This window comes from Sorex araneus, chromosome 6 (genome assembly GCF_027595985.1).
Source record: "Sorex araneus isolate mSorAra2 chromosome 6, mSorAra2.pri, whole genome shotgun sequence".
Classification (NCBI taxonomy): Eukaryota; Metazoa; Chordata; class Mammalia; order Eulipotyphla; family Soricidae; genus Sorex; species Sorex araneus.
Genome location: NC_073307.1, coordinates 97,876,530 through 97,902,691, shown reverse-complemented (window position 1 = coordinate 97,902,691; position 26,162 = coordinate 97,876,530). Strand labels below are relative to the sequence as shown.

The following is a 26,162-nucleotide window of genomic DNA, read 5'->3' as shown; positions in this document are numbered from 1 at the left end:
CAGACCGGGCTGTCAGTGTTGTGAAATTTGGAGGTGTTTGGCTGCATGTTGCAGAAGCCGTGGAACAGTGGCTGGTATCTCTGCAAGATTAGTTGTGAAGCTGGGCCACTTATATGCCTGAGGATGTCGGGTGGGGCTGGGCCTTTGGAAGGAAGGGGACTCTGGGCCCCCCACTTCTGGAGAAGGTCCTAGAGTTCTCAGCTCAGAGACTGATCTTACTGGGAGTTTCATTGGCTTGGTGCCTCTTTTGAGATTAGTTGTGGAACTGTGAAGTAAGGTATCTTTTTCCTTTTTTTTCCTCTTTGGGTCACACCCAGCGATGCACAGGAATTATTCCTGGCTCTGCACTCAGGAATTATTCCTGGCGGTGCTGGGGGACCCTGTAGGATGCTGGGAATCGAACCCAGCTTGGCTGAGTGCAAGGCAAACGCCTTACTTGCTGTGCTATCACTTCAGCCCCGAAGTGAGGTGTCTTTAAGGCATAAAATGATTTGAAAAAACCAACCCATTGCTTTGTTTCAGTATTTTCTTGAGCTTATCAAAATATTTACTGAAAATGTTTTTAAAAATTGTGACACAGGCTATTTCTTGAGTCATCCTAACTGATACACATTTGTACTGGTTTTAGTCTGTGTATGTGTGTTATACTAGAATTAAAGTTGTAGTAATTTTTTTTATGGCTTCCCATTATATTTACATTCTACCTGGGCATTTTATCAGAAATGGAAATGTCATTGATCTCTTTCGATGCTTGGAAGTATAGCAGTGTGGAAAATATGTAGGAGGTGCGACCTTGCAGGTGTTTGATCTGTGTCCCTGGAGTTTCAGTAGCATGCTAGGGCTGGCATTTGAGGTCGGGTCTGCCCTGTGGTGGTGCTTACCAGAAGGCCTTTGAGAAGCTTCACCAGGGACCAGCAGATGCAGACTGTTGCTGAGGGCCTGGTGTGTGAAGCACCACCCACATCCAAACAGGAAGTAGGATGGTCGAGTCTCTCCTCACCGCATTTTGCAGATAAGAAAACTGAGGCTGGGGCCAGAGCAATAGCGACTGGGAAGGTTGCTTGCCTTGCACATAGCCTCATATTGAACTTGGGTTCTTAATCCCCGATATTCCATGTGGTCCCCTGAGCCCACCAGGAGTGATTCCTGACTGCAGAGCCAGGAGTTACCCCTGACCACTGCTAGGTGTGACCTTCAAAACAAAAAAAGAAAACTGAGCTTGGTTGGAGAGACATCCAGTGGGTAGGACACTTGCTGTGCATATGACTGACCGGGGTTCAGTCCCCAGCACCACATGGGGATCGCCTGAGCTCTGAGCTGAGAGACAGGACTAAGTGCTGAGTACAACTGGGTGTGACCCCCAAAAAACAAGGAAAAAAAGGGGGAGAAGGAAGAAAACCCAGGCTTAGAGGTTAAAATTTGCACCTGTCACTGCTAACTAGTTGATAAGAGGAATTCCACTTAATTTCTCCAGATTACTAGATCTTGTCCTGTGAATGTTTTAAAAACTCAAATTGTTGTCAGGTTAGAATTCAGTTGTCAGTTTGCCACTCCAGGTCCAAACTGATCTTGTTTCCTTCTCTCGATCTTCCCATGCATTTAAGCACCAAATCCTCTTTGCTTGACTCTGAACTTCAAAGGGGATTGGCAGCTGCCTTCCTGATGCAGCTCTGACGGGGGCACGGGGGCGGGAGGGTGAGGGCACCCTGCATCCGTGCGCTGGACTCTCCCGGGGGCTGCTCGTTTCTCTGAGCTCAGGTCACTGCTTGCAGCTGTGGCTGGCTGGTGGCCTGCAGGACCCTGCCCTTTGTAACTGATCTCTCCAAACTGCCTAGGACCCCCACCCCCGCTTCCCAGGGCCTGTGTGACCCTGCTTCTTCTCTTTGCCAGTCAAGTCCTCTTCCCCTGGAGATGCCAGCCCCAGGAGGCCCAGAGTGAGTGGTGCAGAAGGCGCCCCTGGCACCGGCCCCATGGAAGGGGAAGGGTGCAGTGACTGTAGCTGCCTTCTGGGCGGCAGGCGGCTCCTTTGTCACCCTCTCCAGCAGCGAGCGGCATTGATGGCTCTGTGCGGGCACGGTGCCAGGCCCCAGACCCATGCCATGCGAACCTCATGCCCGCTGAGGCAGATTGGATTCCATGGCACAGTTAGCGAGTCACGGGCTCTAAAGTATTTTGCCCAGGGTGACAGGGCTCTGATGGGGTCAGGCCTGTCTTGGGAAGAGGCAGAGAGGCACATTCCAGTGACCTTCTGGATCTGGGCTCCCTACTCGCCATGGTCTTTGGGACCCTTGTCCCTGGGTGGCGTCTCATTCTCAGATGGGGGCTTAGCTCCCTTCAGCAGGGGACTGCTCAGTCAGACTTGTGGAAAGAAGAGTCTTCGAAAGTGCTCCGTGCAGGAAGCAAGGCGGCGGGAACTGCCCACAGAGGCCCTTTGTGCGGCAGGAAGTCCTGCTTCCAGACCAGCAGCCGAAAGAAGCTGAAGTGGCTGACCTGAGGCCACCATGACTCATGCGCGGCGTTAATAATGCCCTTTGTCAGGTCTTGGGAACCTGCTTTCGGGCCCTCTGGAGGGCGGCCTCATAACCGGGGGCACTCCCTGCTCAGCTCTCCTCTGCGCCCTCGCCCCCTATCAGCTGAATACCCCCCATTTTCTTGCCTGAACAAAGGGCAACCTCCTGAACTCTCATTTTTTTTCCTTCTACTTTTGCCAGAAGAATCTGTCTCATCTGGGCCTGTGGAAATTTTCTCTTTGAGCGTTTCAGTCCATGTCTTGTGTGGGGAAGCTTGCGGCTCACGTAAGACGCATCGCGCTGGGCAAGTGCTTCTGACGGAGATGGAACCTGGGGTTCCTAGCGGGCTTCGGGAGTGCTGTCACACTGCGGCGGGCAAGGGGGGACGCCCACCTAGAGGAACTCAGGAGGAAAGAGGAGATGAAGATGCCATAGCAAGCCCCGTATACAGTGCTCCTGCTTCCTGGACACCTGTCCCTGTCAGGGCTGTGGTTAGGGTGCAGGGACACACTGAAGTGAAGCCGGCATGTCCTACCTGATCCTGGCTAGACACGAGAGAAGTGTGTGGATTTCCCTTCGTGGACGATCTGTCTAGCCCTATTGCACTGACTTGGGCATGTTGGTTTGGGCATTCAGGCACTCAGCAAACAGTTGAGCGTCTACCTCATGCTAAGCACCGGGAATCTACCTCATGCTAAGCACAGGTGAAAAATCACAATCTCTACCTTCCAGATGTATCTTAAACAGATGGTCATGTAAGGCTGCTTCACTGCTTTTTTTTTTTCTCCTCTTTGTAGTGCTGGGCGTGGGCCCTGGGCCCTTACACCTGTGAGACGGGCCTCAGGACCTTACGTGTACGAGATGGATGCTGAGCCCTGAAACACTCCTGGCCTCTTCACTCCTTTGCTTTGACTCCATTTCAGATAGGAAATGGGGTTCACCTCCTTGGCCATTTCATCAGTTCAGTTTGGGAGCATTTGCTTGTCTCCTGTTATAAATATCTTGCTGTTATAAATATCACTGAGATGAACATTTTGTTCAACAGTTTCTTTCTTTGAGTTTATTTGCTTGGGGCACATTCTCCAGAGAGGGACTGTAGGGTCAAAGGTTGGTAACTATTATCTGCCTTGTTCTGTGTTTCCAGAGTTTTCCATGAAGCCACTCTGTTGTTAAAGCACTTTCCTCTTTTTTCTCTTGCCCCTACAGAACTGGCAGTGCCATTGTAGATCGGCCTTTTTAAAGGAGTTATCTGCAGTCTTAAGGAAGGTCTGTTAGCATTCACCCAGTTATTCTGCAGTAGCTCGTGAACCTCGTGCAGAGAGGCGTGATGTTCTGGAAGTGTCTGTTTTACCTCTTGCTTGTCCCTGGGGACCCTGCAGTTCCCCCTGGTCACTCAGGGGCCAGGCTGATTGACGAGACTGTTCTGTAGCTGTTCTCAACCCTTTTCCAACTCTGGTTCCCTCCTGACATTCTTTCCTTTTGTGCCCAGCCCATCTTGCCTCATACTGTAGCCCCCTTGGACTATCCTCTGGGGAATAAACATAGGGCGCATATGGCCCCAGTTGAGAAATGCCACTTGATTTTGTTTGTTTTGGCCACACCCAACAGTGCTCAGGGCTTACTCCTGGCTCCATGCTTCACGATCACTACTGGTGGGGCTCAAGGGACCATATGGTGTGCCAGGGATCAAACCTAGGTTGGCTGTGTGCAAGGCACAAGCCCTTGGCACCTGCTGGTACCTGCTGTACCATCCCAGCCCTAAAACACCACTTTAGTATAAAATTTTTATCATTTGTGTCAGGCCCATTTTCCCTTCTTTGCTTTCCAGCATTACGTTTTCTTGTGAAAAGGATTAAATAACCACACACTGGTGACAAATCCCTCTTTTCCTGTGATATTACAATATTATCTTTCTGTCAGCTCCAAAGAGTCTGTTGCTTTTGTTGAGTTGCTTAAAGTGAATTTTTATTGGGCTCCTGAAGTACTCCAGGTAGGTCCAGGCGTTTGGAGAGTCGCAAGGAGCCCAGTCCCGCCAGTCAGCCCTTCTGAGCTTGCTGAAGACAAATGGGAAAGTTCTGGGCTGGAGCGAAGGACTGAATGAACAGGGGCGTCTGCGTCCACACTCAGTATGTTGTTTCCTAGCACATGGTGGGCCACTGCGAGTACCGGGCGTATCATAGAGGTAGCTCTGTCAGCACCCACGAGCACATACCTGGGACCCAGCGGCTTTCCCTGCAAGGCATCCCGCTCCTCTCGCTCTGCAGAGTACAGACCCTCAGTAGCGTGGGAGGGCAGTGCCGTCCTGTATTGAACAGTGAAGGACTCTGGGGGGTTTGTACCAGGCTTCTCTCCCTGTGCCTGACTCTATAATGATTGTCACAGGTAACGTGTGTTAAGGTGGTCCCAAGCATCCCCCCACCTGAGCCTTCCCACCTCCTGTGGCTGCGCTACTGCTGTGGGCCAGGGGACGTATCCTACTTTAGAAATCAGGGGCGCGTGTGGGGTGCAAAGTAGAACACCCCGAGCTGTAACCTTCCGAGGCCTGGTCATGTGCTCCCGCTGCAGTGCATGCTCTGAGCAGCGCGCGACTCGCTCTTCCTGGGATCTCTCATACTGGCTCAGTGGCTGCTGCAGTTGTGTTTAAGACGGAATAAGGGAGTGACTAGAGGGACGTGCAGTGGCGGTGATCTTATGTGTGCAGTGGCAGTCCCCTCTTTGATTACCCGTAGCTGGGCCGGGCAGATATTGTACCTGTGTCGTGAGGAAACAGACTAATAAATGGTTTTGCAGATAAAACCAGGGCGAGCACCACACTTCATGTCTCCAGCTCCACCATCCGGTCTAGTCTAGTCTCAACCCAATCCGGAAGGGAAAGTGGATTCTTTTCTCTTAAAAACACTTCCCTGAGGGCCAGGAGGCCGCCTCAGAGGGCTAAGGTGCAGGCTTTACCTGTAGGAGGCCTGGGTTTATTTTTTGTTTGTTTGCTTTGTGACATACCAAATGGTGCTCAGGGATTACTTCTGGCTCTGGGTTCAGGAATCACTCTTGATGGGCTTGGAGAACCATAGGGGATACTAGGGATGGAACCCGGGTCGGCCATGTACAAGGCAAGTGCCCTACCCACTGTGCTATCTCTCTGGCTCCAGGAGTCTTGGTTTGGTCCCCAGTACCATGTAGTCCACCGAGCACCATCAGGAGAAACCCCTGGCACTGCTGGGTATAGCCCCCAAATACCAAACACCGCCCCCCCAAAAGAAAAGCATTGTCTTGAGGAGTGGGTACCCTTCCTTCCTTCTGTAGGGTTGCCCCTTGTAGAAACTGCAGGGATTGGGGGTAGCTGGGCTCAGCTGAACAGTGTTTGGATCTACTCAATATTATTTCTTTTAAGTCTTTGAACTCCTTCCGGACGTTTTCTTGTACCACTTTCTGCATTTTTATATTACTATCAGATTTGAAAATGTGTCACTCATGTCCCTCTTAACTTTAACTCTTTCTATTTTTAGACTAGTGGGACAGCAGATTTAGGTTAGGGAAATCTTCAGGCTGAGTCTCCACATTCCCAGGGTGCTTGCCAACCCGAGGCCTGAAAAAGTCTCCATTGCCGCAAAAGCCAGCCCACAGCAGGGACCTGGCAGCTGACATGTTTCCATTACGTAAGAACAAGGAGTTCGGGGAACGCAGCTAATCTCGTGGCTGTGTGTTCAGCTCCTTGGAAGGATCTTCCAGGTGGGGGTTACCTCTGCCGCTGCTTCTCTGTGACCCGACTCTGACCCGGAACAGGGGAAGCCTTCTGCAAATGACTCGCCCTGCAAATGCACCCTTTGAGATGATCAGATGTGAAGGGCCCCTGGGGAACACGAGCCACTGCTGTGTTTGTTCCTGACTTCTCACTTCCCTAATGAGAAGAAGACTCATCGCTTATCTGGCCTCGTGCTCCGGCTCGGACAACTGCACTCCGCTCTCCCTGCCACCGCGTGATCCCCACTCTGGCCCACTGCTCCCGCCATCTGCCCAGGCTCGGCGTGCTGTTGGGAGGTGGCGGTGGAGCCTGAGGACACTGAGACTTGCAGGGCCTAGTTGGAGCATCCGTGTTTGAACACTGCGGTGTGGCCCTGGGCATACAGTTGGTACTGGGGGAGAGAGTTTTCCTCGCTGCTTCTGTGCGGCTGAACAGCTCCCCTTGGCATTCCAGCTCTTTCTCCCTGAGACTGCTGGAAAGGAAAGCTCAAGCCTGTCAGCTCCTCATGGCGGATTCCAAGAAGGGAGGCGTTAGCAAGCGTTTCCTCAATCTAGGGCTTTTCCTTGACTCTCAGGGACAACTTTAAGAAAAGTAATGGACACATTTTCTTTTGGGACCTTCAGAACCCTCTTTGTGATCCATAGGCCACACGACTGCTGAGGTTTCTCTTCATGGTCATCTGCTTCCTCAGGAGCCCAGGGAACAGCTTAGAAAGTGTGTGAACCCCCGGTGCAGAGAGGGAGAGCGTAGTCGCAGAGAGTTTCTGTGTGCTGAAGAGAGCACTGCAGGTAGGGCAGTTGCTTTGCACATGGCTAACTCGGGTTGGATCCCGGCACCCCGTATGGCCCCCCACGCCTACAGGAGTGTTCCGTGAGCCGCCTCTGGGTGGTCTGCTTAAATCAGGCTTTCAGCCAGAGGCTTCTTTCTTAAGCCTGTGGGGTGAGGAAGGGAGAATGCAAAGTAGGCCAGAGGGTGCTCATTTAATGAAAAACGGCCTGCCTTGATTGCTGCTTGACTTATCCAGAAGTCCCCATTCCTCTTGTTTTGACCAAAAAAGATAAAAGTGTGATTCCAGTTTCACCTAAAACTTGAACCCAGGTTCTGCCCTGTCTGTCCTTTGCCTGCGTTCCCCGCCTCCTTCCTTAGTCTGAGAGTTCAGGGTACCCTGCATTAGGGACAAGGACGTGTGTCCGGGTTACTCTGCTCTATTTCAGGAGCTTCTCTTGCGCCAGGGGGGACCCAGACTTTATTGTCGGCCTCCCGAGACAGCTTATCCCTGCCTTGCCTCTCTGCCGTGATCGAGAAGCCCACACGAGGGGGAATCACCACTGTTTGCCAGCGGGGGCCGTGTAGCCAGTCACACCTGGACGCTGCCTGTGTCCTCTGGGTACCGTGGCAAGGCTGGTGTCACTGCTGGCCAGTCCCATGTCCACCTGAGGCCAGTGGGTGCGCTTCCTGGGTGAGCATGGCTCAGGCTGACCTTCACCCCTTCACCTGTGTGCCCTCCCCCCGCCTTCCATGCCTGCCTGGGTGTCTCTCTGGGCTTTTGCTGACAAGCCCATTAGAAGGCTCAGGGAGCATTAGACTTAATGAATAATTTATGTTGCAGAAGACTGAGAAATAACCTGACAAAGTAAAATTTAAGGGGTCGCCTAAGTACAATGTCTGTTGACATTACATCAGCTGTAGCCAAGCCTGTTCACAAGTAATGCTTCCCGGTGGCCATGACCTGAGACAAACGTGTAGGTAGGTAGCACTGTCCAGCCAGGTCCCTGCACACAGGGACAGTGGCCTGTGGGAGGAGGGGGAGGAAGGGTGCAGTGGGCCAGCAAGGGGAGACGGTGGGTGCTTGGCTTCCTTCTTCCTCCAGCGACAGTCACCGAGCCACATGGGTGCCATGCTAGTCCCCGCGTCCCTCAGGAACTCTCAGCCAGGAGGGGGAAATGCAGCCACAGCAAACAAGGGCCCCCTGGAGGAACTATGGGGTGCAGTGTGGTCAGAGGACTCCACAGAGGAGGCGGCAGCACTCGCCTGGGGCCATTCAGGGCTCGTAGGAGTGGCCAGGGGTGGGTGGGAGCCGCCTGCCACTGGTTCTGTGGGTTCGGCTGGGTGGAGAGTCAGGCCCGTGGTCTCGGTGGTCAGGGCCGAGAGCGCTCAGTGTGGCCCCCTCCGGGCCTCAGGGATGGTTTCCCAGTTTGGTTTGGCTTTTATTAAAAACCGCAAAAATAGTTCTCCCAGCCTAAATGTACACTCCAAAGCTCCCATCCAGCCAAAACACGGGAGGATTTATTCATATCAGTTTGCTGGTTCAAATCGGAGAAAATTTTCAAAGCTTCTTTTTACTTTCTTTGTCTCATGTTTCTCCGATGGGGAAAAAGCCTGGGTGACTGTCAAAGAACTGGCTGTTCTCCTAAGGCTCTGCGGAGAACAGAGTGAGTCATTGTAGCTTTTTGCTGGTATTTTAGTGTCCGGTTTATTTTTAAACAGTTCTGGTGCAACTGGAGTTCCTTTGGTGGTTTCTGTTTCCATGGCTCCATAATATTTCCTCAGATTTGCTTGTTCATGCTTTCACACACTTTAGCATCAAATGTGCAGTTCCTGAGAGTCGGAATGTCTTGTTCACAGGAGCCAGCGTTGCTCCAGCTGCGCTGTCATCGTTCACCGTGGAGCTGGCGGGGTTCCCACGCAGGCATTGGGAAGCGAGAGGGCTCGGCTCTGTGAATGAAGCACGGGCAAGGCGGGGGTGTGGTTGGGCAGGGGTCATTTGTGGGGGCCAAGTCTTCTTGCGCCTGGTGTAGTGTGTCCAGGGTGTGAGTGGGGGGCGGGGGGAGGATGGCTGCTGCTGCATCTGCTCCTGGAGGCGCTGCCCATGGTAGGAATGAATGAAATGGCTGACGGCCTAGTCTGAGTGTAAAGGTGTTCTTTGGTATTCTTTCCTAAAGACATTGCTTTATTTCTTTGCCACGTTGTTCATTAAGATCCCGGCATGTCTGTCGACCTCACCAAAGCCAGGGGGGCAGATGGTGTGTCCAGCTATCTGCTGAAGGGGAAAGCGGACTCCAAGGGTAAGACCAATTCAGGTAGTGACGTGTGCATCCTGCACAAATGGAGGCTGCGGTCTCCCGCTGGAAGTAGAGGTGGTGGGTGGGAAGTGGGGCTGCTGCCCAAAGGCCCAGTTCCGGGGAGAGGGAACACTGTGCAAAGGCCCTGAGGCAGGAATGAGCAGGGGGGACTCTGGAAAGGTCCCTGTGGCTGGAGCAGAACACGGTCAGCCAGTGAGGGAGCAGGAGGTGGCTAGAAGATGGGCCGGGGGTGAGGGCCAGCGGGGGAGGGGTCCAGGGATAGGGGCTCGGAGCTAGGAAGTGACCCGTTTAAGTATTTTCAAAGGTTGCCTTGTAGAAGCTAGACACTGGAAGTGTGGGTAGACCTTTGTTCTACCTAACATTGGGGTTCCTTGAGAAAATGAAACCCCAGTTTGTGTTTTAGCTCCAAAACTTTAGTTATTAGTACCACCTGCATAGCTTGTGATTTGGGTTTCTGTGGCGTTTTCTGGCCCTTTTCGGAAGAGCAGTGTTGTGGCTATAAACATATGAATATTGTACCTGCAAATAACACTGTTGTTAGTGGCAATAATAGCAACAGAATGACCTCCGTATGGTTCTGTCTAATATAAGCTGCTAACAGCGTGAACGTTCTCGGCCAGCCAGCGGGAAGGTTACTAGTGGTGGGAAACTCAGCGAGTTGAAACCACATGGGGCTTTCGGGGTTGACTGCAAGCCCGGTTCCTCTTTCCTCCCCCTGGCTGTGCCCGTTGAGGGGGGGCACCTCACATGCCATCTAGCTCTTCGAGTCCAGGGGTGCCCCTTGACACAGGTTCCCCTTTGGCCTCTGTTGCCTCATCCCGACCCCACTGGCCCTCAGGTTCTGTCGTGCAGGAGAGCACAGCCACCCGGGCCCGGGGAGCGGGCAGCTCAGGGGCTCGTGTGGGAGGACTTGCTTGGTCTTGACGTTTCTGCCTGGACGGTGCTGGGCTGCACCCATGGGCAACCCTGGGTCTCCCTCAGCAGGACTCCTGCCTACGGCCTGTAGGGGAGAATGTGGGGGCCCCCGCAGTGGGGAGACCGCACTGTGCCCTCGTCGGTCCCCACTTGTCCTGGGAGCCTCGTCACCAGGGTGTCACCAGGAGTGGGGCAAAGCACTGGCAGTTCCGTTTCCCGGCGCCTGGCGCCCTTCTCTGCCCAGCGAGGGCCCTTCCAGGGTGGGCACTGCCGGCTGCACCCCAGCTCTCTGTGGAGGACGAGGAGGGCATCGGGGAGCCGCCTCCACTCTCAGGGACACTGGACAGGGGAAGGAAAGACAAGTTGGTCCCCAAGCACTTGTGACCATCCATGGCTGATGGGAGCCACACTGGCCTGACCGTGGGCCCGGGGAGGACAGTACACCCCACTGAGGGCCTTGGGAGGGCGGCGCCTCAGTGACCAAGGGCAGAGCTCAGCGCGTTTTCCTTTCAGCTCTTTCCCCATTCAGCCTCATTTTGGCAGGTTTCCTTGTGTGACTTCTCAGCTCTCCCCTCTGCCCCCACTTTTGATGCCAGATTGGACATTTCTGCCCAGTTGCTGCTTCTGTCAGCTCATGTGTTACCTACTTAGCGGCAGTAACTGCCCCCCGCCCCCCGTGTCCTGTGGGTCTTGACGGTATCTGACCTGCTGTAGGAGAGACGTTTCAGAAATTTTTATCTGTTCCCTTACTGCTGTCATTCTTTCAAAGAAAGCACCACAAGTACCCTTTGCTTCTAAAGAACTTCATTTACCTGCAACTTGAACATTAGGTCTCGAAATGAAAGTTCGAGCCATGTTCACCCCCGTTAGCAGCTGCTCTTCTCTCAGGCCTCACTCACAGTGTTGACAGGTTCTTGGAAGATGTGACTTTCAGCGAGGTGACAGAGAGTAAAGCCGGGCGGGCACGCAGTGTGTCAGGGGCAGCGACCCAGGGCAGCAGCTGGCGCCTGTCTTAGAGTCCGCCACCTCCGTTTCTTCCCACGGTATCTCACAGCCAACGAGGAGGAAGGCGGATTTCTGTACTCAGTCCAATCACTTCATGTGACGACTGGGATCCAGACTGGGATCTCTGACCTCAGGACCCTTTGTAGGTAGGGGCCTGGGACACCTGTGCCCACCAGGGTTGAGTGAGAAGGGAAGATGGTACTTAGGGCAGGCCAGGAACCAGAGCTTCAGTTTGAGTGGGAATAATGGAAGGCTTCATGGAAGAGAGGGCAGTTGCTCTTGGTTACCAGTCACTGGGAAGTAGTTTCAGAGAGAACGGAAGGACGGGAGGGCAGGAGCCGCCATTGACAAGTTGAGAGAAGGGAATCCTTTATTTTTTGGAAGGGGGTCATACCCAGCAATGCACAGTGGTTACTCCTGGCTCATGCTCTCAGGAATTACTCCTGGCTCTGCTCAGGGGACCATATGGGATGCTAGAAATCTAACCTGGGTCGGCCGCGTGCAAGGCAAACGCCCTCCCTGCTGGAGAAGGGAATCCTTGAGAGAGGATGCATCCTAGAGGCCGCACTGCCCTGACTCCACGTCCTGACATCCCTTCTGGAAATAGACTGGCCGTGAGAAGGAACTGGGGACTGTGGGAGACACAGATGTCCTTTCCTTGAAGGTCCCCCAAAGCAGGACAAGGCCTGCTGTCGCACAGTGCTCCAAGTACCCTCACAGCTCAGTCCCCAGTGCTGTCACCACTGACGGGGAGCTTGAGCACAGAGCTGGGCACGGGGCTGCAGCCACTGCTGGCCCTGCCCCCTTCATTCCCTCTGTCAGATACATGTTGTTACTGACTTTCTTTTGCATCTGGGGGTCATGTGGCAGGACTTGGGTCCCAGGTGATGCCCTGTGTCTCCAGTACTGGCTGGTCATCTCTGTGATGTGGGCATGCTGAGTGGCGCTACCTGGCAGGTGGCTCTGAGTGCATAGGCTGGCCCTCTGTGGACAGGAGGCCACTCTCACATGCCCTTAAGCCCAACGCTGTTTCATGGCTAGTTGGGCAAAAGTTAACATTTTTTAACCAAGAGAGCTTTTTATTAGAGTGAAAATTGAGGGGCCGGAGCGATAGCACAGCGGGTAGGGCGTTTGCCTTGCACGCGGTCGACCCAGGTTCAAATCCCAGCATCCCATAGGGTCTCCTGAGCACCGCCAAGAGTAATTTCTGAGTGCAGAGCCAGGAGTAACCCCTGTGCATCGCCAGGTGTGACCCCCCCAAAAAAAAAAGTGAAAATTGAGTTTGGAGTCACTAAAAATCTGACTCTGCGCTGTAGCCATACTGGTTTATTTGGGGCAGATGGGTGTATATATTTTCTTAGAAATTTGACATCCATGGCAGCTTCTCCCGGGTTTTCCTAAGGAGGTGAGAGGAGCGCCCACAGCACCGTTGCTGGAGATGTCCACAGCTTCCCAGTGGCCCCAGACAGTACGCAGATGGACAGGGTCAGGAAGTTTCATCTTTGACAGTTTGCAAGTGTCACTTAAAAATTAAACGGATCTCTTCATTGTGGGAGGGGCTGATCCATACCTGGCTCTGGGTGGGCATCATTCCCGAGTGCTCTGAGGCCAGGTGCTGCACTTAGCCCTCGGAGCCATCTCCCTCCTGACCTTATTCCTGCTCCTGCCTTGTGGGAACGGAGAAGTTCTGAGGAGGCTCCCCCCAGCGGAAGCCTCTTCTTCCTGTGAGTCTGTTCTTCCTTTCTCTTTTCTGCCCGTATCTCACTTAGGTGTAAAACAGGTACTGTTTCACTTCCTGAAATAGTCTCAGATTTTTAGTCTCAGACCTGAAGGAGACGGGCCATCAGAGGCAGCACCATCCTCTGACCAGTGTGTGTAGCGGGTCATTTTTGCTTCATGCCTCTGAGTATCTGCTCCCCATCTTTCCTCAGGATGTGTAGGTTGAGGGATTCAGATAGAAATTTTGCTTTTCGTTGTTGTAGGTTTTGGGGGCCACACCTAACAATGTTCCAAGCTTACCCCTGGCTCTGCACTCAGGGATCACTCTGGGCAGGACTCGGGGGACCGTGTGTGGTTCTGGGGATCCAGCCCAGGGGGCCATATGCAAAGCATGTGCCCTTCCCACCATACTATTGCTCTAGCCCCAAGCTTTGTTTTGTTTCATTTTGTTTTGGAATAGGGGCATCTCAGCAGTGTTTGGGATCTTGGGGCCATGCCCGGTGATGCTCAGAGGTACAGGCCTCGAATGGTCAGTGCTGGGGCCTGGCTGTACCTGGAGATGCCTGGTGGGCAAAGTGAGTTGTTGGGCACAAGCCCATGCCCCCAGCCCCTTAGGGTCTCTCTTAGACCCTGAGATCTTGCTGCTTCAACTCCGAGAGGTTCACCACCTCTGTCTTAGGGTGCCCCAAGTGGAGTCAGAGAAGCGGGAAGTGCTGACTGGAAGGTGTGGCTGTTACGAATGGCAGAATTGGAGCAGGGGCAGTGGAGGAATGCGTCTGAGGCCACCGGGGAGAGCAGACCACAGGGCATCCTGCTTGCCAGGACTGCATGAAGTCAGACTGGTGAGAATGGAGCTGGCGGAACGGAGCCCGGCCGCGAGAAGTCTCCTTGGTGTTGACAGCCCTGAGCTCGCCCGCCGGCTAGATGCTTGGACTTGAAGCCGTCACAGGCATAGATGCGCCACAAGCAGAGCCAGGGCCCCTGAGTCGTTGCCCGTGTGGGAATGGCCCTGCTGTGGTCTGGACGCTCTGCCAAATCAGTGTCGCCATGTTGGATGCAGTGGAGTAGCTTCCCTAGGTGGTCTATTTGGAAAAGTTTGTACGTTATCCAGGTTCACTTTTTAAGAGTAAGAAACCAGCGTTTGGAGCCGGAGAGATAGTACAGGGTAGGGCACTTGCCTGGCATGCAGCTGAGCCAAACTTGATCCCCAGCACTGCACATGGTCCCTGACTCCTGCCAGGAGTGGACCCTGAGTACAGTGCCAGGAGGAAACTGTGAGCACAGTAGGATGCTGTTGTGTTCCCCAGGCTCCCATCCCACCACTCAAAAAGAAGAAAGAAAAAGAAATCAGTTACTATTAAAAGTGCTTCAGTCTTACAAGAGCCATTTTATGGGGCTAGAGCAACAGTGCATTGTGTTAGTGTTTGCCTTGCATGAAGCTAACCTAGGTTCGATCCCTGGCACCCTCTGTGGTTCTCCAAGGACCACCAGGAGTTAATTTTTAAGTGCAGAGCCAAAAGTAGCCCCTGAGCGCTACCAACTGTGACCCAGAAACCAAAACCAAAACCAAACCCATTTTAAGCTTCTTCAAGATGGTCTTTTTCTGTGGGAAGAAATGGGCTGCTCTCTAGTGTTGACTGAGACAAAATAAGATTTGTTTTGCCTTCTTGTTTCTCTCCTTTCCCAAGCTGTGACAGTCAAGCGTCAGAGTCATGTTTGTTTTCAGGAAGAAACAGCTCTGTGTCCTGTTGCAGTCTCTGAACTTCTGGGCTTTTCCTGGCTTTGCAGCAGGTGTTTCTGTGCCCCTGTGAGTCTGGGGATGCTCAGCTAGTTTCAGGAGGCGGTTCCCATGGCAACTGCAAGCTCTGTCTAGAGATGCTGTTTTTTTTTCCCCCCAACCTTCAAGAACACTGTTAGGGCTGCCCTGGTGACTGCTTCTGGAGGACCCTCCCTCTCCTGCAGGTGAATGTGGGGGGTTCCATGTACTTCCCTGGGGTGAGGGGAGCCCCTCAGACCCAGGACCTTGCAGTGCTCAAGTTGTTTTCCACCGTTAAAGTCAGTGCACACACGGTGTTCCAGAGACGGAGATCACTTCAGTAGCTGATCTCTATCTCTTCCGCTGAGCAGCGTGTGCTTTTCCAGATGAAATCACTGCAAGCGAGGTGGGCCGTGCCAGGTATGTGAGCGATTAAGAAAGTTTTCCCACTGTGCTAATGGTGCAGAGCTGCCGTGGACTCAGGCCTTACTGCCTGTGCGCCTGCTAGGTGGGACATGACAGAGAACTGGAGAGAAGTGGGAGACCCCAGACTCTCCCCAGGAGCCAGAGGGGAATGGTTGGAACCAAGGCTGGGGACAGAGGGGATCCCAGAGCCCATGAGTCCAGCAGCGGTGAGGCCCGTGAGGCTCGGTGGCAAACGGGCTTCCTGTGTGGGATTGGCGAGCCGGGGACCCCGCATAGTGGCTAAACCTGTTTGTGGTTTAGTTTACCATATGCTTTAGAGTTTATAGAAGAATTCTAACCACAAGAGTCAAAATAGCTCCCATAAATGCTGCGATTGGTTTCCTTCTGCGAATCCTCCGGCTCTGTACATCAGAATCACTAGACCTCTCAGTTCCACTGTCCTCGCTGTAGAGTCACCCGATTTGTGGAGTGTCTGTGAGTGTCAGACACCAGATGCTGGGACTGTAGCCGTGAGTGAAATATGAAAGTCCCTGTATTCCGGAGCTCACCTTCTGGATCGGGAGACTGTGAACCAAATAGTCATGCAAACTCAGAAGCTGCTGGAAGTTTCTAAGCACTCGGGAGAGGAAAGGATAGCAGAGATGCCCTGGGCCAGGGGCGCGGAGAGCATGGGCTTAGCATGGCTGCAGAGGCTGAGCTGCAGGAGGAAGCTGGGTCCCGTGGCCCAGAACTTGCCTGACTGTGATGGTCTGGGGGGTGCCACGGAGGGTGGGAGAGGAGCCAGCAGCCTTCTCTCTGTACAGATGGGCGGGGTCCGCTGTGCGGGAAGCAAATGCTGAAGGGGCTGTTCTGGTAACTGGTTTGTTTCGTTTGGGGGTAATACCAGCATTGCCCCGGGCTTATTCCTGACCCCACACTCAGGAATTAACTTTTGGCGGGACTTGGGGGACCATATAGGGTACGAGGGATGGAACCCGGGTGGGCCTAGTGTGAAGGAAAGCAACCCTGCCCGCTATGTCCCCTCGAGAAACTGGTTTCTGTATTCTCCACATGTTGCATGATCCATGTGGAGTCACAGTTTTCAGCCCATTCACACGGTTACTTGGTGAAACGGCCCCTCCCATCGGAGCAAGTCGGAGCCACTCCCAGGGCCAGCTGTGGGCCCGAAGTACCACAGGTGGCTGTCACAGGTTCCCTGTCGCCTCCGGGAGCAGGCTGCCCCGTCCCTGTGCTCTCTGGAGGGACACTGTCCATGGGTTTGTCCTCTTGCCGTACAAACCAGGCCCCAGTGGGTGTGTGGGACTCGGGCAAGTTTCTCGGGGGCACCTGCAAGCCAGGCGCTTCTCTGTGCCATATAGCCGGTGTGGAGAGGCCAGTCCGGGAGCGTGTGCCATGCCAGCCTCTCATGCCCAGGCTCTGAGTGCGTCTGGCGAGTGCTGGTGGCCGCAACTTTAAAGCCAGAGCCCAACTGTGGGGACCTGAGCGACCCCTTCCGGAGACCTTCACTTCCTGCTCCCCTGGCCTGTGTGCTTGGGACAGGCCCCACACTGCTCTGACCTCTCTGGGGTTGGGGCGCTCCCTTTGCCTTTTGCCAGAGCCCGCAGAGCACCCCACTCAGCCCCACCCTGCCCCCCACCTCTGGCCCTTCTTCCCCCTTCCAGGGTGTTTGGGTCTCAGCCCACATGCTTGCACTTGGGGGCTGTTTCGCTCAGCTGCAGGCCAGGCAGCCGCTCTGGACATCATCCCCTACAGGCCGTGACCCAAGGTGCTCCTGCTCCTGCCCATAGAATGAATGGGCACATGTGCCCCTCACCACCTCACGCACTTGCACATGTGCTGGCTCAGAAGCAGCCACCACTGAGGAACTCCCCGCAGTGGAAGGAAGCAGCGGCCACCTGAGGTGCCTGCAGGGCAGCGTGTGCGTGTGTGGGTGCCGTGTGTGCATGTGTGTGGCAGGGGCACGGCCTGGGGGCCCAGGCAGCTCTCCGAAGGTTCTTGCCTTAGTCATCGCCTTGGCTCCGTGACCTATTGTTCTTACTCTGGAACATGTTAAGGGGAGCCAAATCGGCTTGTGTTTACCTGATACCTCTTATCAGGCCTGGAGGGGAAGGAGCCTGGGTCAAGGGCACCCGTGGTGGGAGGGGGCTCTGACTCAGCAGCGTTCCCTTGTTTGGCACAGCTGTCCCCCAGGGCCATTGTGGACACCCGGGCCCTGGCCTGAGTGGGGCCTGTAGTGTATTCAGCGAGGCTTGTGTTCAGGGGATGTCTGTCGGGGCCATCAAGGATAGATGGCGAGTGTGTCCTGGCCCCTCACCTCCTGCTGGCTGTTCACATGCCTTCCACGGGCATTCAGGGTCCCGGGCGGCCACTAGGAATGACCCTGAGCACTACTTGGGTGGGTCCTCTCCCTTCCCCCACTTCGCTCCCCGACACCACCGCCTAAAGAAGGAAAGCGAAGCCATAGCAGGGTTGGAAGGAGCATGCTGGGGACATGCTTGCCCATTGCCCGCCCTGGACAGTGGCCACAGTCAGTGGTAGCCCGGCCCAGACGGCTCCGCATCCCAGGCGCGTTTTCGAGTCGGCTGCTGGAGCTCAGATGGTTTTCCTGCCCGAGTCGGGCCGCAGAGGCTGTTCCTGTGTGTCGGGTGTGCGGTGTGGCCCGTGGAATGGATTCGGACAGGGAGCTTGCCTCCATGTGCACGTGTTCTGAGCTGACCGGACTCATGCAGGGTCCTGTTCAAGCCGGAGGTTTCTTTAGGAAAGACGCTGTGTCGACTGCTAGGTTTCGAAGGGTATGGAATGTACTAGGGCCGCGCCCAATGCGTCCCTGTCCTCAGAGAGTGCTGATGTGTCTGCCTGCATGCTTGCACTTCCTCTAAATTCCCTCACGTCCCATAGCACCCCGAGTCTCCTAGCCCCTCAGGAGCTCAGACCACCAGTGAGGGCCCCACCTTTCGGAGGGCGGGCTCTCCGGGGGCTAGAGCAGAGCTCGCTCATCATGCTGGCTTCCTGGAACACCGCCTTCCGGCGCTGAACATTGTTGAGGCCTCGGTGCTCTGTTCCTGCCATCCCTGAGGGCATCCCAGCAGGTTGCTCGCAGGGTTGGGCCGTAGACCTCCTCAGAGAAGAGAACTGATCTCCAGATACTTTTGTTGCCCTCGGGGGCCTCAGTTTCCCCAGCCCACACGTCTCGTCTAGTTAGCCGCAGGGTTCTGGAAAACCAGTCATTTGTGCCTGGGGAACAGTGGCGCCTTGGCCCCAGCAGGCCTGGTTTGGTGGGGAGCCGTGTAGGACGTGTGTAGGATCGCCCGGCCCCGTTAGGCTCTTCGTTCCTTGCTGCTGGACTAGTCCTAGCCTAAGTGCGTGGGGGACCTTTGATTCATGGTTGGTTTGTTCCCCAGGCGCCGTCCTGTAAGCTGGTGGCAGTGTTTGAGCCACACAGGTGTCTGATGCTGAGCTGGGCCGCTGGGTGGTGGAGGCCTTGCTGGGGTGCAGGCTGGGAGCTGCGCTCCTGTTGGTTTGTTCCTGCCACTGGGCCCTGTCACCAGCTGCTAGAAGCAGGTTGGTCTCCTTTGACACAGACATGCCTGACTTCAGCCGGGAAGTTCAATTTTGAGGTGCTCTCTGCTCATGGGGATCGAACATCTCTGAGGGACCATTAGGCAGCTCGCCTGGGTTCCCCTGGGGTGGGCTTGGGGTGCAACTGCTCCCTATTGGGGTGGGCTGGAGTTCAAGGACTGGCTGTTTGAGCCAGTTCTCTTCGAGGGGGGGGCGCACCCCATGTCCTCTCCTCTTAGACTTGTCTGCCTCCCTAGACCCCTCGTCACACCCCTCCCCTACTTAAGGGGTGAGGAGAGCCTGAGGCCAGCAGAGAGGGAAGGGCCTGCATGTGTTGTCATGGGCAGTGCAGCCAAGGACAACCCTTCCTGTCCTTCCTGTCCTGGCCAACTCTCTGGGTTCTTTGGAAAACCAGCTGTCATTCTTGTTTTTCTAAGTTTCAAATACATTTTTAAAAATAGTAAAATTCCCTAGTGACTTGTTACATGAAGATTCCATACCATTGGCTGTTGTCATTTGTGTGTGTGTGTGTGTGTGTGTGTGTGTGTGTGTGTGTTGAGACCACACCCAGTGACTCTCAGGGGTTACTTCTGGCTCAGGGGACCATATAGGATTCCGGGAATTGAACCCACGTCGGCCACGTGCACGGCAAGTGTCCTGCCTGCTGTATTATCTCTCTAGCCCATTTTTAAAACTTAGATAAACGTGTTGACCAGACATTCTGAGATAACTTTTATTTTTACCAACTTCACTCTATTTGTGGTGTTAAAGGGGCAAGGAATATTTATTTTTTGGTTTTACATTTGACAGATATAATGTTTAAGTTTTTCTGATTATGCTAGTCCACATAAGTGGTCTATTTTGTTTAAAAGAAATGGCGGCCTGGCCTGCGGGCTCTTTGCCTTCCTGGTACCAATTCAGTTCCCGAAGCTTGCATCTCCTGAGTGAATGAAGGGGACACACCCAGAGCATCCTTCATGATCTCATCTTATAGTGACACCCCGAGACTTCCACACTCTCCCCACAGTGCGCTTGGGGCCGCCGTCCTTTCCTGTGGGACCAGAACAGCGTCGGGGGTAGTGCCTTGTGAACTGGCACATCTTGGGCGGGCCCTGAGACCGGTTCTGTTCCCTTGGTAGGATCCCGGTCCCGGAGGTCCAGGCCCTCAACAAAATCTCCTGCCCCTCTCCCTGCGAGTCTCTCTTCCTGGCTCTTCCCTCACCCCATGTGGGAGAGGACACCTCATCTCCTCATCTTTGCGGAGCGTTTTACTCAGAGCAAGCTGCTGGCTGTGTGAGATGTACCCAGACAGTATCTTCCGTGTCAGAGCCATGAGCCGGGCTTTGAGTCTGGACCTGAGCACTCACCATCACAACCTTGAGAGTGATGTTACTTGCCCTTTGGTTCCTCATCTGAGAAAAGGAAACAAAAATATCTACCTCGGGGACTCTCATTAAAAATAAATGAGGTTTGAAATATGGATAAAATTGTGGGTAGAGGGAAATGTAGAGCTTTAAGTGCACATATTGGAAAAGAAAAAAAGGATGAAAGTAAATGAGGCTTTTAGTTCCAGAAGTTAGAAAAACTTGAAGCCAAGAAGAGTTACAAGGAGGAAATAACAAAGGGAAGAAAAAAGATTGTTTTCTTTGTTGTTTTTCAGGCCACACCTGGCTGTGCTCGGAGGCTCACTCCTGCCTCCTTGCTCTGGAGACCATATGGACAGCCAGGGATTGAGCGAGGGTTGGCTGCAGCCTGGCCTGCTCTACTATCTCTCCGTCCCCCAGATTCTTCATCTTTAAAATAATCATGAGATAAAAGTGGGGTTCTTTTTGCCTATCACCTTAGGGGGAAAAATGAACTAAATTCCTTAGAAAGCCACAACTTGTGTGTTGACACAAGTAGTACACAGTGCTCTACCTGTTATAAATAACTGGAACCTGTGATTAAAACTGCTTGGAGAAAATTCTCCAGGCCCAGAGAGTTTCACCATGAATTTTGCCAAAATATTTAAAGAAAAATAAGCCAATGCCACAAGGATCCATTTGGGATAAAAGCTCCTTGTAGAATTGTAGCAGAAGGAAACTTTCTTAATGTGAACAGTGATACTCTTCTAAAATCCTACGGTAACATCTCGCTTAACAGTTTCCGTGTCTCTGAGATCAGAGAGGATCTCTGTATTTCTTTGGAATTTCTTTCCAGTGTAGTAAAGCAAGAAGGAGGAATAAACCCTGTGTGGGGAGGAATAGAACTGTCATGGTTTGAAGGCAGTGCATGGGATAGTCAAAACAAATTCACAGGTGAATTGCTATGGAAAGTAAGAATTAAGCTGGAGGTACTGCATGCGTAGTATGCAGAAGTCGACTGCACTGTATAATCAGATAAAGTGAAAAATGTAAACAGGAAGGGAAGCGACGCTTCAACAAACCGTGTTTAACAGTTTCATATGACACTTGCGTGTCCCAACATGTCTGGGTGTAAGAGGTTAAAACTCAAAGAAATCAAGACGTGGCCAAAATAGCAAAGGTAAGGGACTATCTGTAAGCCCTCAGCACAGGAAGGTACTTTTCACCTGGGTATGAGAACACTAGCAGTGCCAGACACTGTCTGTAATTAAGCCCACATTAAAATTAAGACTCGGCCGCAGGCCCGGACGGCCAGTCCAGTAGGTGTCGGGGAAGTGTCGTCATAACTCTGGGCCTGGGGGCCTTGTCAGCAGACCTGTGACCTGGGCCAGCAGACTGCTGTTGCTGCTTCCCAGCATTAGCCGGGACCCTCCTCTCCACGCCCCTCTGCAGCCTCACACCCCCCTTACCTTTGTGCCTTGGCAGCGCCCCCCAGGCAGTGATTCGGTCTCTGACCCTTGGGCCCTGCCTGGCATTTTCTACGTGCTGAGCAATCGAGGGAATCAGCCAAGGGGAGCACCTGTGACTGGCATCCAGCCTGCGTGCGTGCGTCTCCATCCAGACAGGCCCCTCTCCACCTTCACCTCAAAGCTGTCCCCTGGGCCAAGGCCCGGCTGCCCGCTGAGGAGCTGGAGCACAGACTGGCTCTGGGAGACCTGCCGCCGTGTGACTCTGCGTGTGCTGAGAACGTGGCCTGTGGCTGGAGTGCCACACTGGCCCCGCGATGACCGGCACACACACCCACTGTGCTGGTCTGTGCTGGGGTTTTCTCTCCGAGCACACAAGTGCACCCCATGCCGAAGTACCTTTCTGTCTGCTCTCTGCATGGCCTGGCCACTGGGGCTGTGTCCACCTCTGGGACCCGATACGTCCCCTGAGGCCCTTCACGTGTGTGTTGAGATCAGAGGTTGTAGGAGCGTCGGTCCCTGATGAAAGGAGCAGTCATGGTAGTAGCTACTGTAGATGGTGCCTGTCACTCCCGGTGTCAGCGGGCCGAGCAGTGCCCTAAGCCCTCGATGCATCCTCCCCTCGGCCTCCCCAGCAGTTCCCAGGTGGACTCCCCGTTCTCAGAGTTCATGCCAGTGGAGCACAGAGATGTTAGGTAAATTTGTCTGCCGTTTCCCAGCCGTGAGAAATGGGGCTTCTGACTCTAGAGTCTAGGATTCTGCTGCCTCGGGGAACCGGTGAGGGATGAATGTGACGTCGAAAGGAAAAGCAGTAGGAACAAGGGCTTGGGGCTCTCTACCAACCCCCCCTCACACACACACACACCCTCCTGTCCTGCAGCTGGCCCCTGGGCCCTGTGGGAGCTGGTCTGGATGCAGCCTGAACATGGGCAGAAGCAGGGGAAGGTGGCGTCAGCTTTACACCCGGAAGTCAGGGACATTCATCCAGTTGCAGGTGTGTCCTTCCATCCCCGTGCCTTGTGCTTGGCTCCGTCCGCACCTTCCCTCCGGTGGGGAAAGTTGTTACCCCACTCTCCTTGTCCGAGTGTGGAATTTGGAATCAGTCACTTAGGTATGACCCGTGTGCTTGTTGGCTTTTCTCTTCCAGTTGAGCTTCACACGGCCACCTCAGAGCAGACTGCTCTGAACTCAGGACTTCTGTGGCGGAGAGAAACCCTTCTTGCTGGGGAGCAGAGGGGACATAGTGCGCAGCACAAGTGAAGCGTGTAGACTGGGGAGTGGAGTTGGGTGGGTGGGACCTGCCTTCACCACATTTTACCCCAGCTAAATGGGCGCTGCCAGGAGCACGTGGGGAACCCAGAGGGGCAGAGACTCCACCCACCTTTGCAGACCCCGCTCCCATGCCCTCTATCCCTCTCTCCGGGTGACAGGGATGGTTGCTGAGTCATGAGGTTCTCAGTCTGTTGGTCCAAGAACGCAGTGGTTGGTTCTCTAGAAGGTTCTTGGGGAGCGAGCAGTGGAGCGCATGCTTCAACAGAGACGAGACCTGGGCTTCGGCCCCAGCCCCAGCCATCACAGGAAGAAGGGAAGTGCCTGCAAATGGCATCCAGCCTGCGTGCGTGCGTGTGTTTGTGTGTGTGTATGTGTGCGTGTGCGTGCATGCATGTGCCATGCACACGTGTCAGTACATGAGGGAGTGGTGTTCCCACCTAAGGGGAGGCTGCCGGCAGTGAGCGGGACGGACTGCTGACAGTGACAGGGCGTGCTCTTGCGCCGGCCAGTTAAAACCCACGGTCCTGTGTGTCTTCTCAGATTTGCCCTCGGATCCCAAGCAGTTGAAGCTGACCTCTGACTTGAAGCCTTCTCTCTGCTTCCTGGTCCTCGGGAGAAATGTCCAGCACGTATGATGACTCTGTTGGAGTGGAAGTGTCCAGTGACAGCTTCTGGGAGGTGAGTGAGGCCCCGCTGCTTCCTGAGGAGTACCCAAGGCCCAGGGGCCCTGGAGGCCTTTCCTGCCTCCTTCCTTTTCCTATTTATTTCTTTGGTGGTTATGCGGGGAGGAGATGAACACACCCCTACCCAGCCCTACTTGGTCAGCTCCAGAGGGCAGCAGGTAAGCTGCCCCCAGAGGGGGGTCAGTGGGCCTTGCCTGGGAGGTCTGACCGTTGAAGAGGTTAGAGTATGTGATGCATCTTGTCACCATGTCCCTTCTCAGACTGTCATTGTTCTGCTCAGCCATGATGTCACTTGGCACTGTCCACATTAATTCCCTAGCCGGCCCAAGAGACGGTGTTATTTTGGGGCTTTATGCAGAGGATGACTGGTAATGACGTGGCTGGCCTGGAGCTGGACAACACAGGCAAGTGTCCAGGCCACGCTGGGAGTCGTTTGCTGGAGCATCTTCCTGTTCGTCTAGGCCAGCGAGGAACTCCCTTCCTGATGAGATGATTTCATGCTTGTTTTCTCTTTTGTTCTGAGTCACCCTTCCTGAACCCCACTTGCTTTTCCTGCCTGCTGGTTAAATGACCTTTTAAATTCAATCTTGGCCCCCGTGGCTGGAGGCAGCACTCTGGCTTTGCAGTGGCCAGGTCCTAGGTTCTGACCCCTGCCGTGCCAGTAGCAGCGTTGTGATGTCGGGCTAGTGCCCTGACTTATCTGAGTCTTTGCCAAAGGGATGATTGTGCCTTTTGAGGAGGGCCACCAGGTTGAAGGGAGACACTGGCATTTGCCTGGGGGCTTTCTGGACACAGGCAGGTGAGATAAATGCGGGTGGAACCGTGAGGTTTGTGGACAATAGCTAGAAATAGTTTCATACACTTGGATGAATTAGGTATGTCGTTTTGTCTGATGTCACGTGCCATCGGATGGTTGAGGTGATTGAAGACAGATGATCATATGGACCCCGGCCTAAGATGCGCAAGCAGCTCAGAATTCTCCTGGGGGAAAGGTCACTATTGACTTTTAGCTGGATAGTTCCTTTCATTAAAGAGATGTGTTTACTGAGCATCTACTGTCTCCGGACCCTGTGAAGCACCCCTGGGAATGTAGGGGCCCCAGAACCTGAGGGGCTGGCTGCTTCGCAAACAGGAGCAGGGGACGAGCCCGGGATGCAGACCATCCCATTGACCAGCCTTTCTGGTGGGCATCACATGGCCGCCTGGGAGCATTTCACAGAAGGCAGTGGGTTGAATGGGCAGTGACAGGGCTTGGCATTGGTGGGCACCTCCTCAGTGTGGAGGGGAGGCTGCTGGGGAGACAGAGGGAAGCTGCCTTTCAGAGCCTGTGGTGACAGGTGCATGGGAGATGACTGGGCCACGAATGGGACTCAGAGCTGCCCCTCAGGGCTGCCCTCTGCCTCCTGCAATGGTTCTGGGGACACATGACCTTGCCAGGTGGCAGCAGTCCCCTGTGCCAGCTATTCGTGTGCTCCTGGAGGCCGGATTTGGAATGGTGGGCCTGGGGTCGGTCTGCAGCTGGGGTGCTTTCGAGTGCCCTGGAGCTGTGCAGACGTGTCTGCTGCTGTCAGTCAGGTCCTGCTTAAGTGAGGCAGTCACGGAAGACATGTATGCATGCATGCATGCACACACACTGGCACTCAGGTGTTAGCACAAAAGGCAGGAGAGGCCCCGGGGCAGCGTTAGACATGTGCTCTGGAGCCAGCTGGCCTGGCTTTGACTCCGGCCTCCTCCTCTGCACCACAGTGTGGCTTGAGCAAGTCACTAATTTGTCTTAGCCTCAGTTTCCCTGTCTGTAAGCTGGAATGTAATGACGGTCTCCTCGTTCCGTCCTGTTGGGAGGATCGGGGATGAGTGTGTGCCGTGGTGTGGGCGGGCAGCGTCGGGCACACGTGCACCATCTGCTCCCCAAGGCTGGGCTGCAGCGTGGCCCTAATTGCCGGGCTGTGGCTGAAAGTGCTCTGGGAAAGCAGTGGCTAAATATAGTGCAATTACAGAGGGCTGTGCGCGTGTTAAAGCAGATGGGGGTGAAAGTGGCTGGCTCGTACATTCAGCAGGGCTCTGGCCTGCAGGCCTCCTGCGAACTGTCCGGCCAGTGTCTCCCAGTGTGAGCAATGCAGGGCCAGCGGGATGTGTTTCTGGGCAGGGCCTGTAATGCTTCCACACATAGCATGGGGATCTCCCTCCTAGGTGCTGGCGAGCCCTCTTGCACTGAAAAGCCTGAGACCTGCGAGTCCTCTCTCCAGGGGAGACTCCGGCTGGTGTGGCCACAGGGAGCACACATGAAAAGCTTGCCTGGAGCCTCCAGGTAAAGGCTTTGGTGCTTAAGTTCATTCCTTTCCAGCAAAAGATACAGCTGGAGTGGGTTGTTCCAGAAACCATCTTGTGAGAGCTGGCTATGGCCCTGTCTCCGGGAGCCTCTGGCTGGGACACTGGAGGTGAGCTGTCTGCTCTCCAGGGGGGCTGCACTGGTGGAGCATGCCTGTGGGATTGGGGGCTGGTTACTGGGGTTCGCAAGGAGTGTGGGAGAAGATCAGGGCAGGTGTTAGCTGGGTGAATGAGTCATGTCCTGGTGGACGGAAGGAGAGGCCACCACTGGGACCCAGTGAGTCAGACCAGGATTGATCCACACGGGCCACTTTCTGCATTATCCAGTACTGTCATAAGAGACTTTGAAAAAGGGAGTT

At 54.3% G+C, this 26,162-nt stretch overlaps 1 protein-coding gene across 1 annotated transcript in view; it reads left to right on the top strand.

The window, feature by feature from the left end:
* PACSIN2 (protein kinase C and casein kinase substrate in neurons 2) overlaps nucleotides 1–26,162 on the top strand; it is a 103,260-nt gene that overhangs the window by 57,321 nt on the left and 19,777 nt on the right. The window contains exon 2 of the mRNA XM_004610558.2: nucleotides 23,333–23,470. Coding sequence (XP_004610615.1) covers nucleotides 23,411–23,470 — 60 coding nt within the window. The 5' untranslated portion in view covers nucleotides 23,333–23,410. The remainder of the gene's footprint in view (nucleotides 1–23,332; nucleotides 23,471–26,162) is intronic.